At 44.4% G+C, this 13,503-nt stretch overlaps 1 protein-coding gene across 1 annotated transcript; it reads right to left on the bottom strand.

Moving 5' to 3' along the window:
• Positions 1-618: 618 nt before the first annotated feature.
• Positions 619-9,784, bottom strand: LOC142915708 (uncharacterized). Its single transcript, XM_076061403.1, has 3 exons — positions 9,120-9,784; positions 3,094-3,871; positions 619-651 (listed from the first exon to the last, which is right to left on the bottom strand). Exons 1-3 carry the CDS (start codon positions 9,758-9,760, stop codon positions 619-621), a joined length of 1,452 nt encoding a protein of 483 aa, XP_075917518.1. The 5' UTR covers positions 9,761-9,784.
• Positions 9,785-13,503: the final 3,719 nt, after the last annotated feature.

Raw genomic sequence — 13,503 nt, 5'->3', positions numbered from 1 at the left:
CTGCAGTCACCAAAGTTTTAAGTCAAAACATTCACACACGTTGACAAAGCCTCACCTTGTGTTGTTGTGGGCAGGTCGCTTCTGATAACAAGAGCGGTATAGCAGCTCAAGCGGGCTTGGCCTGCTAACAAAAGAAAATAAAAACTGCGTGAATATTGACAATAAAACAAAGTTACAAAGTGGCGAGCCGGGTGAAGACAAATTAAACTTAAGCGAGATAATTAAAGTGAACGCAATCAGGCGAGGGCAGGAGGCAAGGCCCCGCGTGGCTAGGCCCCGCGTTGTAAAGTTCCAACCTGGACATCGATTCCCATGCTCGCTGCTACTCAACTGACATCCCTACGAGAGAGAGCGAGGCTCTACCTTGGTAAACAACAACAACAACCACAATCGCAATGAGAATTTTTCACCTCAGATTTCAGTGCCTGTTACCTCGTGACGTCACGCAGCAGCAGGTGACGTGACGTCACTTCCGGGATACGAGGCACGCTCCTCCCACAATGAGCGGCTCCGTAAATAAATAAATTAGAGAATGAATAAATTATGTTAATGTTGCGCCCAAATGTCGTGAGTGCTGAACCCGTCGCAATAAACTCGCGACGGCTTTAACGATACACATTATGTTAATGAGCCGCTAGTCACTGGTCGTAGCTTTGCCCAAATAAGGATTGGCACTGGAACGATATCGGCAGTGACCCAAGCGGAGGTGACATCATGTGCAAGAGCGCGGTGGACGGGGGAGCGGTGAATACGTTGGTGACATGATGTCACTAGCGAGGTACACCTCCCCCTGGCGTTTCACGCCGATGAGGTAATGCAGAGTGGTGACGTCACAGAGTTGGAGTTTAAGTTAATTTAGATTCATTTTCCATTGCTCCCTCCCTTTGGTGTGTGAGCTCAGCTACAACAACGTGGACATTATTGTGTATACACTGTGTGTACACTGTGTGTGTGCACTGTGTGTGTACACTGTATGTACACTGTGTGTATACACTGTGTGTCACTGTGTGTCGCTGTGTCACTGTATCACTGTGTGTGAGTACACTGTGTGTATATATATACAGTGTGTGTACCCTGTTTGTGTACACTGTGTATATACTGTATGTACACTGTGTGTGTACACTGTGTGTGTGTACACTGTGTGTGTGTACACTGTGTGTGTGTACACAATGTGTGTATGTACACTGTGTGTACACTGTGTGTGTGTACACAATGTGTGTATGTACACTGTGTGTGTGTGTACACAATGTGTGTGTACACTGTGTGTGTACACTCTGTGTGTACACTGTTTGTGTCCGCATTGAACCGAACCCCCGGCAAGGCCATCTACTTAATGAGAGAAAATTCACACGAAATGTCCTTCTCAACGAAGCCTTCCGGATGTAATATGAAATAATCTTTTATTGAGGAAATAAAATCATCGAAGTCAAAACACAACACAATTCAAAGATGTTTCATTTTAAAACTTCAAAATGGAGCATGGGGTGCTTGCGTGAATGCGTCCATCGTGTGCAAATGTTGTGACTTTCCTGGCCTGAAGGCCGTCAATGTGTTGGACCATTATTGGTGCACAGCGTCTCAACAACAGCAGTGGGGTTTGCTTCAACCGATGGTTACGAACATCCAGACGTGAATCAGCAAGGAGCATTTCTAGTCCCAGTTAGACAAAATCTACGTCAACACGTAAGACAAAACTACAATTCGTGTTGTAGAGAATGTACCTCCTCCTATACGTGTAACTTTTAAGTGGTATGCCTTGTAACTGATGAATGATCCAAGCGTGCTCCCTATTTCAAAGATAATGAGTTGCTCCAGAGGCAGATGCTTCGTGAAACACAAAAGTACCCTTTGACCTGTATCACAAGAACAACGGGTCTCACCCGAGTTCTCTTTACAGGTTACTTCCAAACACACACACACATTTTGTCCTACCATCACTTATTCAATGTTTGTTCCTCATACAAAATGTTACATGCACGCGCACAATCAGACAAGTATTCATTCTAAATCATTGACGGGAATATTAACATTTAATTACTGCAGCGAAATTGACTGCATCACATTACATCGTATTAACAAGAAGTTATTTTACAAACACGTACCGTCTGCTTAACAGTGTATGTACACCGTACTATTGTTGTGTCATTCAAAACGAGTAGGTCGTTGCATGCTGGCGCCTGGGTCAAAATGTAACAAATTCTAAACATTGCCTACAAATAATAGATCGCGGCGTTTCGATGACAACACAAGCAATCGTCATCAGGTGGGATAAGCACAGCAGCAAGAAGAAGAAACTGTTGGAGTAGGCGCCTACTACTTCAGCAGTTTCTCTTGCTGTGGTTGTCCCACCTGATGACGATTGTTCGTGTTGCAATCTAAACGCCGTGATCTGTTATGTGTGGATTCCTGCAGTCACGAAAGCTTCGAATCAAGATTGCCTACAAACTACACAACTGAAATGACACATCAATCATCGTCCCCTACTGACAGGCTCTTGTCCACATGCAGACCAGTGCAGGGCCACCACCTTGTGCCACACAGGGGCAGCTGCTACTTGGGGATGCTCTTTGAGTGTTTCAGACGAGGTACGACACAAAACTCCGAGTTGCCGAGGCGATTAAGCGGGCAAAGCGTAAAAGCAATTATCATGAGAACATCGTGAATGCTTGGGAGCTTATTGGCTCTCGCTCCTGGTGAGAGATTGACCCAACCCACAGGTCCACAAAGACTGGCCACTCATACTCTGAAGGTTGAACCTAGGAAATGAGTGTTCAACTTCACATTCTTGTCATTAAAGGCCTGTGACAAAGGTGCATCTATTGTAGCGACATCGTCTCTGGCTTACACATCTACCGGGTCTCCACTTGACTTTGTATTGTCTCGGAGGAAGTCCACCCACACCTCCACTTCCACAAACTGCTGGGCGTTGCCTCGCTCTGCCTCACAGTCAGAATTCTCCTCCTGCTTCACGTTGCCTCCATCAATGTGAAGGTCCCATTTTGGAGTTGAATCTTCATCTTCACATTTCACCATCACTTCTTCCCTCTTCACCATCACTTCTTCCCTCTTCACCATCACCTCTTCATATTTCACCTCGATAACTTTAAAAGTGTCCAAGCTGGGATTTTCTTCCGGTTCGTGTTTCATGAGGGATGGGCTCATGGTGGCACTTTGACTTTCACAAGCCGATTTCAGACTCCACTCCTTGTGGATCTTCTGATGCTGCTGTGTTCTCTGGTGTACTTGAAGATGTGGTTGCTGTGCAAACGTTATCCCGCACGGAGTGCACCTGAAGGGTTTCTCTCCCGTGTGTGTTCTCTGGTGTACTTGAAGATTTGATGAATCTGCAAATGCCTTCCCACACACACTGCACTTGAAGGGTTTCTCTCCTGTGTGAGTTCTCTGGTGTTTTACAAGAAGAGATGAACGTGCAAACGCCTTCACGCACACACTGCACTTGAAGGGTTTCTCTCCCGCGTGTGTTCTCTGGTGTATTATAAGTGCAGATGAATATGCAAACACCTTTCCACACACACTGCACTTGAAGGGTTTCTCTCCCGTGTGTGTTCTCTGGTGTTCTACAAGATTAGATGACTGTGCAAACGCCTTCCCACACACAGTGCACTTGAAGGGTTTGTCTCCCGTGTGTGTTCTCTGGTGTATTACAAGAGCAGATGAATGTGCAAACGCCTTCCCACACACACTGCACTTGAAGGGTTTCTCTCCCGTGTGTGTTCTCTGGTGTATTACAAGAGCAGATGAATGTGCAAACGTCTTCCCACACACACTGCACTTGAAGGGTTTATCTCCCGTGTGTGTTCTCTGGTGTATTACAAGAGTAGATGAATGTGCAAACGCCTTCCCACACACACTGCACTTGAAGGGTTTCTCTCCTGTGTGAGTTCTCTCGTGCTGTGTGAAATCTCCAGTCCGATCCGTGCTGTATGCACACCGGTCGCATTGGAGCCTTGTCCTACCGAGCTGCGCCGAGCGCATTTGCTCCATCAGACCAATTCTGCAGAGGAAGCGTCAGAGGAAGCTTCAGCTGCAGACAGAAAAAAATAATATCCACACCATCTACACGTCAGTATCGATGCACAGAGGAAAGCATATATACACAGTAACACGTGACTTACACGTCTATACTTATTCACATATTCATGATATAGTGCAAAAGTGTCCCAAATTCATCACACGGGCTGTTATTGCACACAATGAGAGGGCAAATGGTCATAAACATGCCTGGAAGCCCTCGTATCTTCAAAATGAATGTTCACCAAAAACTCCGAGCACACAATTTCAGCTGTCTGGCTTCAAAAGGAATATTTATGAAAGCTAAATTCAGCTGACGTAGCAAAGGGTGTTTAAAATAATACTATTTGTGTTACGCAGAAATGCATGAATTAATGTTCAATCGCAACTTAGAGGTGTGAAGCCAGGCACAGATGTCCTTGAATGCTGGGATGAACAGATCCGACTTAAGCTGCACGTGTGTGCTGTGTTAACTTCCTGACTCCATTCTTATAAAGAGTTGCAGAGGAAAACAAACCTAAACTACTGTTTTGATATAACCTCCGTGCTCAATAGAGTTAATAGACTTTACTGCAAACACAAACTTGACACTGTCACACACTCAGAGGCGGAGCCAGGATTTTCAGGTAGGGGGGGCAACCCCTCCAGCAATGAAAAATGATAGGAGTTGTTAGTAAGTATGGAGTTGTTAGTAAGTAAGGAGTTGTTTGTAAGTAGTTGTTAGTAAGTAGTTGTTAGTAAGTAATGAGTTGTTAGTAAGGAGTTGTTAGTAAGGAGTTGTTAGTAAGGAGTTGTTAGTAAGTAAGGAGTTGTTAGTAAGGAGTTGTTAGTACGTAATGACTTGTCCCTTGCTTTTTATTCGACGCGTGTGATCGGCATTGTGCTCGCTGAAGGTGTTTGCCTTCAGGGAAGTCGTGTACTCTGTATACTCAACTGTGCAAAATTCTGTGAGTCGCTTGTAACTGCTTTGCCGTTACTTATTGCCAATTATGGACTCGGACTGTTGTCCTCTCATAGAGTCCCTGGCACGTAATAATCAGCCACACGGTGGCAGTGGGGGTCGCAAAATGCTGATTTATCTATAAATATGAAAGGGAAATGTGTGGATACGTGTCTGTTCGAAATGTTTAGCATACTTCCCAACGTGCCACACACTTGAAATTTGGCATGTGGGTATGTTCCATACTGTACACAATGTAAAAAATATAAAGTCTTTTAATCAAACAAACTGAGTAAATTTTTGAAATATAATGCAATGCAACACAGAGAGTCGGTCAACACACAATAAACGCATAGCCTGGTAGATTACTTTCTTACAAAGATTGCTCAACTAAGCGAGATAATTGAAGCAAACGCAATCAGGCGAGGGCAGGAGGCAAGGCCCCGCGTGGCTAGGCCCCGCGTTGTAAAGTTCCAACCTGGACATCGATTCCCATTCTCGCTGCTACTCAACTGACATCCCTACGAGAGAGAGGCTCTACCTCTGTAAACAACAATAACCACAACCACCACCACAACCACCACAACGATGAGAATTTCTCACCTCGGATTTCACTTCACGCCAGGAGCGGCAGATTTGTTACCTCGTGACGTCACGCGGCAGCAGGAGATGACGTCACTTGCGTGGTACAAGACACTCCCCTCCCGCAACGAGCGGGTCCTAATTTAAATAAATTATGTTAATGAGCCCGGCCCATACGTGGAGGGATGGGGCGTGGGTGCTGAACTCGTCGCAATAAACTCGCGACGGCCTTCACGAACACATTATGTTAATGAACCGCCAGTCACCGGGCGTAGCTTTGCCCAAATAAGGATTGTACTTGAACAGATAACGGAAGTTGACCCAGGCAGAGGTGACGTCACGCTCTGTGTGTACACGTACACACTGTGTGTGTACACGTACACACAGTGTGTGTACACTGCGTGTGTGTGCACTGTGTGAACACACTGTGTGTGTGTACACTGTGTGTGTACACGTACACTGTGTGTGTGTACACTGTGTGCGTGTACACGTACACAGTGTGTGTACGTGTACACAGTGTGTGTGTGCACTGTGTGTGTGTACACTGTGTGTGTGTACAGTGTGTGTACACTGTGTGTGTACACGTACACACTATGTGTGTGTACACTGTGTGCACTGTGTGCACTGTGTGTGTGTGTACACTGCGTATGTACATTGTGTGTGTGTACACTGTGTGTGTACACTGTGTGTGTGTGTGCACTGTGTGTGTACACTGTGTGTGTACACTGTGTGTACACTGTGTGTGTGCACTGTGCGTGTACACTGTGTGTGTGTACACAGTGTACACGCACAGTGCACACACACCTCTGCCTGGGTCAGTGTGTGTGTGTACACTGTGCGTGTGCACTGTGTGTATGTACACTGTGTGTATACACTGTGTGTGTGTGTACATTGTGTGTGGCACAGTCATCTCAGTCGACCAATGGGCATCTTTTCATCAATTTATTTTCCAATTTTCTTGTTTTTGTTATTTTCTATCTACGTGACTTTACCGAAAGAAGCAAGACTATAAATGTTAACGAGCTGCACCACGCTGTGTGGGAGCTGCCTGGCCTGTCGCTCCGCACGAAGCTGCGTGGAGCCTCTGTGTGGAAGTTCTGCGCCGGTGAGAAACTCTCTCAGGCTGACCCCCACCCCCACGCCTCCACGCAGATTGAGGCGAGCCGAGTGGTGGCGCATTCTATTTTGACTCAAAACGTTCGCGACCGCAGGAATTAACGTTCTTGGTTCTTTCTGTCAAGTCACGTAAATTAAAAAAAATGTTACATTGAAGAAAAAAATAAAATGACGATTTAAATAATAAACTAATTTTTTTCTTTATTTTTTTTTCTATTTACGTGACTTTACCGAAAGAACCAATAATGTGGTAGCACATTATTTATTGCAGAGGTTCAAGGTTAAAATCCGACAGGCACACCTGGCTACCCCAGCAACATTCACCACAATATGCAGTCTGCTAAACGGCAGATGTAAAACATAACGTTGTGTCATTCACAACGCACAGGCCATTGCATGTTGGTCTCACGGTCAAAATTGGGGTAATTCCAAACATTATCGAGAAACTCCACAACGGAGAAACGCACCCCCTGTACCAACGACGGAGGCGCAGGGACAGACGCTCGATTACGTTGGAATCGATCTGCAGACGGCCAGCAGCTCCGTGTCGCCTTATCTTGATCTTGCAATCCCAAACAGGTGAAAGTCCGCATCGAACCGAACCCCCGGCAAGGCCATCGTCTACTTAACGACGAGAGAAAATTCACGCGAAATATCCTTTTCAACGAAGCCTTCCGGGTGTAAAATGAACTTTTAAGCTTTTAATGAAGAAATAACAATCATCTAATTCAAAACACAACACGATTCAAAGATGTTTCATTTTAAAAATTCAAAACGGAGCACGGGCGCTGGCGTGAATGCGTCCTTCGTGTGCCGTAAATGTTGTGACTTTCCTGGCCTGAAGGCCGTCAATGTGTTGGACCCTTATTGGTGCACAGCGTCTCAACAACAGCAGTGGGGTTTGCTTCAACCGATAGGTACGAACATCCAGACGTCAATCAGCAAGGTGCATTTCCAGTCCTAGTTAGACAAAATCTAAGTCAACACGTAAGACAAAACTACAATTCGTGTTGTAGAGAATGTACCTCCTCCTATACGTGTAACTTTCAAGCGGTATGCTTTGTAACTGATGAATGATCCGAGCGTGCTCCCTATTTCAAAGACAATGAGTTGCTTCAGAGGCAGACGCTTCGTGAAACACAAAAGTACACTTTGACCTGTATCACATGGAATGTGTCTCACCCGAGTTATCTGTACAGGTTACTTCCAAACACACACACACTTTGTCCTAACATCACTTAATCAATCTAGATTTGAACACTTAATCAATGTTTGACCCTCATAGACAAAATGTTACATGTACACGCACAATCAGACAAGTATTCATTCTTAATTATTGACAGGCATATTAACAAAATTTAATTACTGCAGTGAAATATCCTGCATCAGGTTACATCGTATTAAAAAGAAGCTATTTTAAAAATACGCACGGTCTGCTTAAAAGTGGATGTAAAACATACTATTGTAGTGTCATTCAAAACGAGTAGGCCATTGCATGCTGGCGAATTCTAAACATTAGCGACAAATTACAAAACTGAGATGAAACATCAATCATCGCCCCCTACTGACAGCCTCTTGTTCACATACTCTTTGGTTCTTTCAGTAAAGTCACATAGGCAGAAAAAATAATAATAGATCACGACGTTTCGATCGTAACACAAGCGGTCGTCCTCAGGCGGAAATAATAATAAATGCAGGCCGGTGCAGGGCCACCACCTTGTGCCACACAGGGGCAGCTGCTACTTGGGGATGCTCTTCGAGTGTTTCAGACGAGACACGAAACTCCGAGTTGCCGAGGCCATTAAGTGAGCGCCGTGTAAAAGCAATTATTATAACATAGTGAATGCTTGGGGGCTTCTTGGCTCTCGCTCCTGGTCAGAGATCTCCCCAACCCACGGGTCCACAAAGACTGGCCGCCCTTACTCTGCAGGTTGAACATAGGAATTGAGTGTCCAAATTCACGTTCTTGTCATTAAAGGCCTGTGACAAAGGTGCATCTATTGTAGTGACATCGTCTCTGGCTTACACATCTACCGGGTCTCCACTTGACTTTGTATTGTCTAGGAGCAAGTCCACCCACACCTCCACTTCCACAAACTGCTGGGAGTTGCCTCACTCTGATTCACAGTCAGAATTCTCCTCCTGCTTTACGATGTGAAGGTCCCATTTTGGAGTTGAATCTTCATCTTCACTTTTTACCTTCACTTCTTCGCTCATCACTTCTTCACATTTCACCATCACCTCTTCATATTTCACCTTTATACCTTTAAAAGTGTCCAAGCAGAGATTTTCGTCCGGTTCTTGTTTCATGAGGGATGGGATCATTGCGGCACGTTGACTTTCACAAGCTGATTTCAGACTCCGACTCCGCTCCTTGTGGACCTTCCGATGCTTTTGTGTTCTCTGGTGTCTTCGAAAAGTTGATGACTGTGTAAACGCCATCCCGCACATCGTGCACCTGAAGGGTTTCTCTCCCGTGTGTGTTCTCTGGTGTGTTACAAGAGCAGATGAATGTGCAAACGCCTTCACGCACACACTGCACTTGAAGGGTTTCTCTCCTGTGTGTGTTCTCTGGTGTACTTTAAGATGTGGTGACTGTGCAAACGCCTTCCCGCACAGAGTGCACTTGAAGGGTTTCTCTCCCGTGTGTGTTCTCTGGTGTACTTTAAGATTTGATGAATGTGCAAACGCCTTCCCACAAACACTGCACCTGAAGGGTTTCTCTCCTGTGTGTGTTCTCTGGTGTGTTACAAGATTATATGAATCTGAAAACGCATTCCCGCAGACACTGCACTTGAAGGGTTTCTCTCCTGTGTGTGTTCTCTGGTGTATTACAAGATGACATAGATCTGAAAATGCCTTGCCACACAGAGTACACTTGGAGGGTTTCTCTCCTGTGTGTGTTCTCTGGTGTTTTTTAAGAGCAGATGACCGTGCAAACGCCTTCCCACACACAGTACATTTGAAGGGTTTCTCTTCTGTGTGACTTCTCTGGTGCCGTGTCAAATTTCCAGTCCGGTCCATGCTGTATGCACGCTGGTCGCATTGTTGACTTGTCGTACCGAGCTGCGCTGAGTGCCTTTGCTCCATCAGACCAATTCTGCAGAGGAAGCATCAGCTGCAGACAGAAAAAAAGAATATCCACACCATCTACACGTCAGGCACAGAGGAATGCACACGTGACTTACACGTCTAAACTTATTAATATATTCATGATGTAGTGAAAAAGTTTTCCAAATTTATCAGATTTGATTAACGCCTTCCCGCACAGAGTGCACCTGAAGGGTTTCTCTCCACGGGCTGCTATGGCACACAGTGAGAGGGGAAATGTCATTAATATGCCTAGAAGCCTTCATATCTTCAAAATTAATATTAACCCACACAATTTCGGCTGACTATAAAAGGAATATTTAGGAAAGCTAAATTCAACTGACATAGCAAAGGGTGTTGAAAACAATACTATTTCTGTTATGCAGAAATGCATTAATTAACGTTCAATCGCAACTCAGGTGTGAATCCAGGCTCAGATGTCCTTGAATGCTGGGGATGAACAGTTCCAACTTCAGCGGAATGTGTGTGCTGTGTTAACTTCATGTTTCCATTCGTATAAAGAGTTCCAGAGGAAAACAAAAATAAACTATTGTTTTTATATATCCTCGTGTTCAACAGAGTTAATAGACTTTACTGCAAACACAAATTTGACACTGTCACACACTGCCATGGGTAAACAGGTGGTGGTGTGACCAGAACCATGCCTGGCCACCTTCATCTGCTCAGCATTAATTCTTCCTCACTCCATCAAGTAATGAATCGAGGATCAATCAACATAGCCGAGGCTATCCGTGTCTCTGTCTCTCTCTCTCCGTGGTGAAGGTGTTCCCCTCCACACATTCAGAGTCAACAGCGGCACGCGCTTAGCGACTTTGACCGATAGACATTGACGCACGTATTGTTGGTTCTTTCAGTAAAGTCACGTAGATAGAAAATAAAAATAACAGATTAAATTCAATAAGATAAAGACCACTTGTGTTGCGATCGAAACGTCGTGGGTTTTTTGCTTTATTTAAAAAAAAAATATTTTCATTTAATTTTCTATCTATGTGACTTTACCGAAAGAACCAAGAATTTTAATTCCTGCAGTCACCAAAGTTTTAAGTCAAAACATTCACACACGTTGACAAAGCCTCACCTTGTGTTGTTGTGGGCAGGTCGCTTCTGATAACAAGAGCGGTATAGCAGCTCAAGCGGGCTTGGCCTGCTAACAAAAGAAAATAAAAACTACGTGAATATTTACAATAAAACAAAGTTACAAAGTGGCGAGCCGGGTGAAGACAAATTAAACTTAAGCGAGATAATTAAAGTGAACGCAATCAGGCGAGGGCAGGAGGCAAGGCCCCGCATGGCTAGGCCCCGCGTTGTAAAGTTCCAACCTGGACAGCGATTCCCATGCTCGCTGCTACTCAACTGACATCCCTACGAGAGAGAGGCTCTACCTTGGTAAACAACAACAACCACCACCACCACGAGAATTTCTCACCTCGGATTTCAGTGCAAGCGCGGATCGGCAGCCTCCTGTTACCTCGCGACGTCACGCGTGTAAGCAGGTAACATGTTAATGTACACTGGCCCAAATGTCGAGGGATGGGGCGTGGCTGCTGAATCAGATGGCTTCAACGAATGCATTATGTTAATGAACCGCCAGTCACTGGGCGTAGCTATGCCCAAATAAGGATTCCCATTGGATTGATATCGGCAGTGACCCAAGCGGAGGTGACGTCACGCTCAAGAGCGCTGTGGACGGGGTTGGAGGAGTGTGAATACTTTGGTGACATGACGTAACTAGCGAGGTACACCTCCTGCTGGCACTTCATGCCGATGAGGTCATGGGGATGGAGTTTAAGTTGATTTAGATTCATTTTCCATTGCCCCCTCCCTTGGGTGCTTGAACTCAGCAACAACAACGTGGACATTATTGTGTATACAGTGTGTGTGTGTACACACTGTGTGTGTACGTACACTGTGTGTGTGTACGTACACACACTGTGTGTACACACACACACACAGTGTGTGTACGTGTGTATACACACAGTGTGTACACACGTACACACAGTGTGTACGTACACACACTGTGTGTGTACTTACACACACAGTGTGTGTGTGTGTGTACACACACACACACACACAGTGTGTGTACGTGTGTATACACACAGTGTGTACACACGTACACACTGTGTGTGTGTAGTGGGGGGCAAAGGCGGTGCATTGGCCAGTCATCTGAGTCAGTCAACCCATGGCATCATCCCATCAAATTTTTTTTAATTTATTATTTTTATTTGTTATTTGTATTATTATTATTTTTTAATCTTTTATTTTGTTTATTTTGTTTTCTATCTACGTGACTTTACCGGAAGAACCAGGAATATGGTAGCGCATTCTCTATTTGTTGCAGAGGTTCAAAGTTCAAATCCGACAGGCACACCTGGCTACCCCAGTAACATTCACCACAATATGCGCTGTTCTGCTTCACGGCGGATGTCAAACAGAGTATTGTGTCATTCACAACGCACAGGTCATTGCATGTTGGTGTCACGGTCAAAATTGTGGTTAATTCCAGACATTATCTGGAAAGGTCACGTAGAATGAGAATAAAATAATAAATTGATAAAATAAAATAACACAATAATATTCTCACGACGTTTCGGCCACAACACAAGCGGCCTTCATCAGGTGAAGGGAGCGAGACTGTCTGGTAGGACAGCGCTGGAGTGAGAGAGCCACGTTCAGATCATGGCTTTTAAGCTGTGTGAGAGGAACAAAGAGCCTTGACGAAGGAATTAGCATAAAATTTAGCATTGAAAAGGCTGAATGATTAGCTTGTAACTGGTCACAGAAATAGCTATGTTAAAAGTTAAAGCATACACCTCCGCAGAGGCACCCATTGTTAAAAGGAATTAGCATAGAATTTAGCATTGAAATAGCTAAATTAAGGCATTCGCTTGTAACTGCTACAGAAATAGTTACGTTGAAGTCAGAGCATACACATTCACCGGGGCACTTAGTACAAATCAAAACAGGAGAATTTAGCATTTAAATAACTAGGCGAATTTAGCATTGAAATAACTGGGTGATTTGCTGGTGACTGGTCACAGAAATGACTACATATCTGAGCTATTCACAGTACTATATAGTGAACCAATAAAAACTAAAATATAAATTACCTTCATGTTATCAATAAACTCTATATTCTCCAATCAGCTAAGCTACCAACCATAAGTCGTTATATATCACAATGCTATATGGCGAAAAAATGGGTGGATTCTTACCCTCAAATTAGTAACCAGTGGTTACTAAGCCTGAATCCATCTTCTCGGTTGAAATTGTCTCTGTGCTTGAAAGATGTGTTAAATCATTTCTGTTCTTAATTAATTGTAATTTTACGATGACCTTCAGACCGCAGCTCTTTCGCCAGCATTGCCTCTTAATACATCTCACACCACGGTTAATGGTATGGTTTACAACATGGAGTATACTAGGGCTTCGCAGCTGTCTCTCTCCCCCTCCTCTGTTCCGACCATGGACGAACTCGTCCGTCTGAACGGGGCCCGTAGCTATCCGTGGTATGGAAATTTGAGGGTAAGAATCCACCCATTTTTTCGCCATATAGCATTGTGATATATAACGACTTATGGTTGGTAGCTTAGCTGATTGGAGAATATAGAGTTTATTGATAACATGAAGGTAATTTATATTTTAGTTTTTATTGGTTCACTATATAGTACTGTGAATAGCTCAGATATGTAGTCATTTCTGTGACCAGTCACCAGCAAATCACC

Source organism: Petromyzon marinus, unplaced genomic scaffold (genome assembly GCF_048934315.1).
Source record: "Petromyzon marinus isolate PM22_M1 ecotype Great Lakes invasive population unplaced genomic scaffold, UKy_Petmar_22M1.pri1.0 PM_G_Scaffold_34, whole genome shotgun sequence".
NCBI lineage: Eukaryota > Metazoa > Chordata > Hyperoartia > Petromyzontiformes > Petromyzontidae > Petromyzon > Petromyzon marinus.
The sequence above is the reverse complement of the archived record's forward strand: the minus strand, read 5'-3'. Positions and strand labels throughout refer to the sequence as shown.

Bases quoted from the DNA above. Each gene is read 5' to 3' on its own strand.
- LOC142915708 (XM_076061403.1), bottom strand. From the start codon at position 9,760: ATGGAGCAAAGGCACTCAGCGCAGCTCGGTACGACAAGTCAACAATGC. The intron at 3,872-9,119 runs GTGCGGGATGGC...CTTCAAGTGCAG, and splicing joins AAACCCTTCAGGTGCACGAT to TGTGTGTGGGAAGGCGTTTG. The intron at 652-3,093 runs GTGAAATATGAA...ATTTGGGCAAAG, and splicing joins ACACTTTTAAAGTTATCGAG to CTACGACCAGTGACTAGCGG.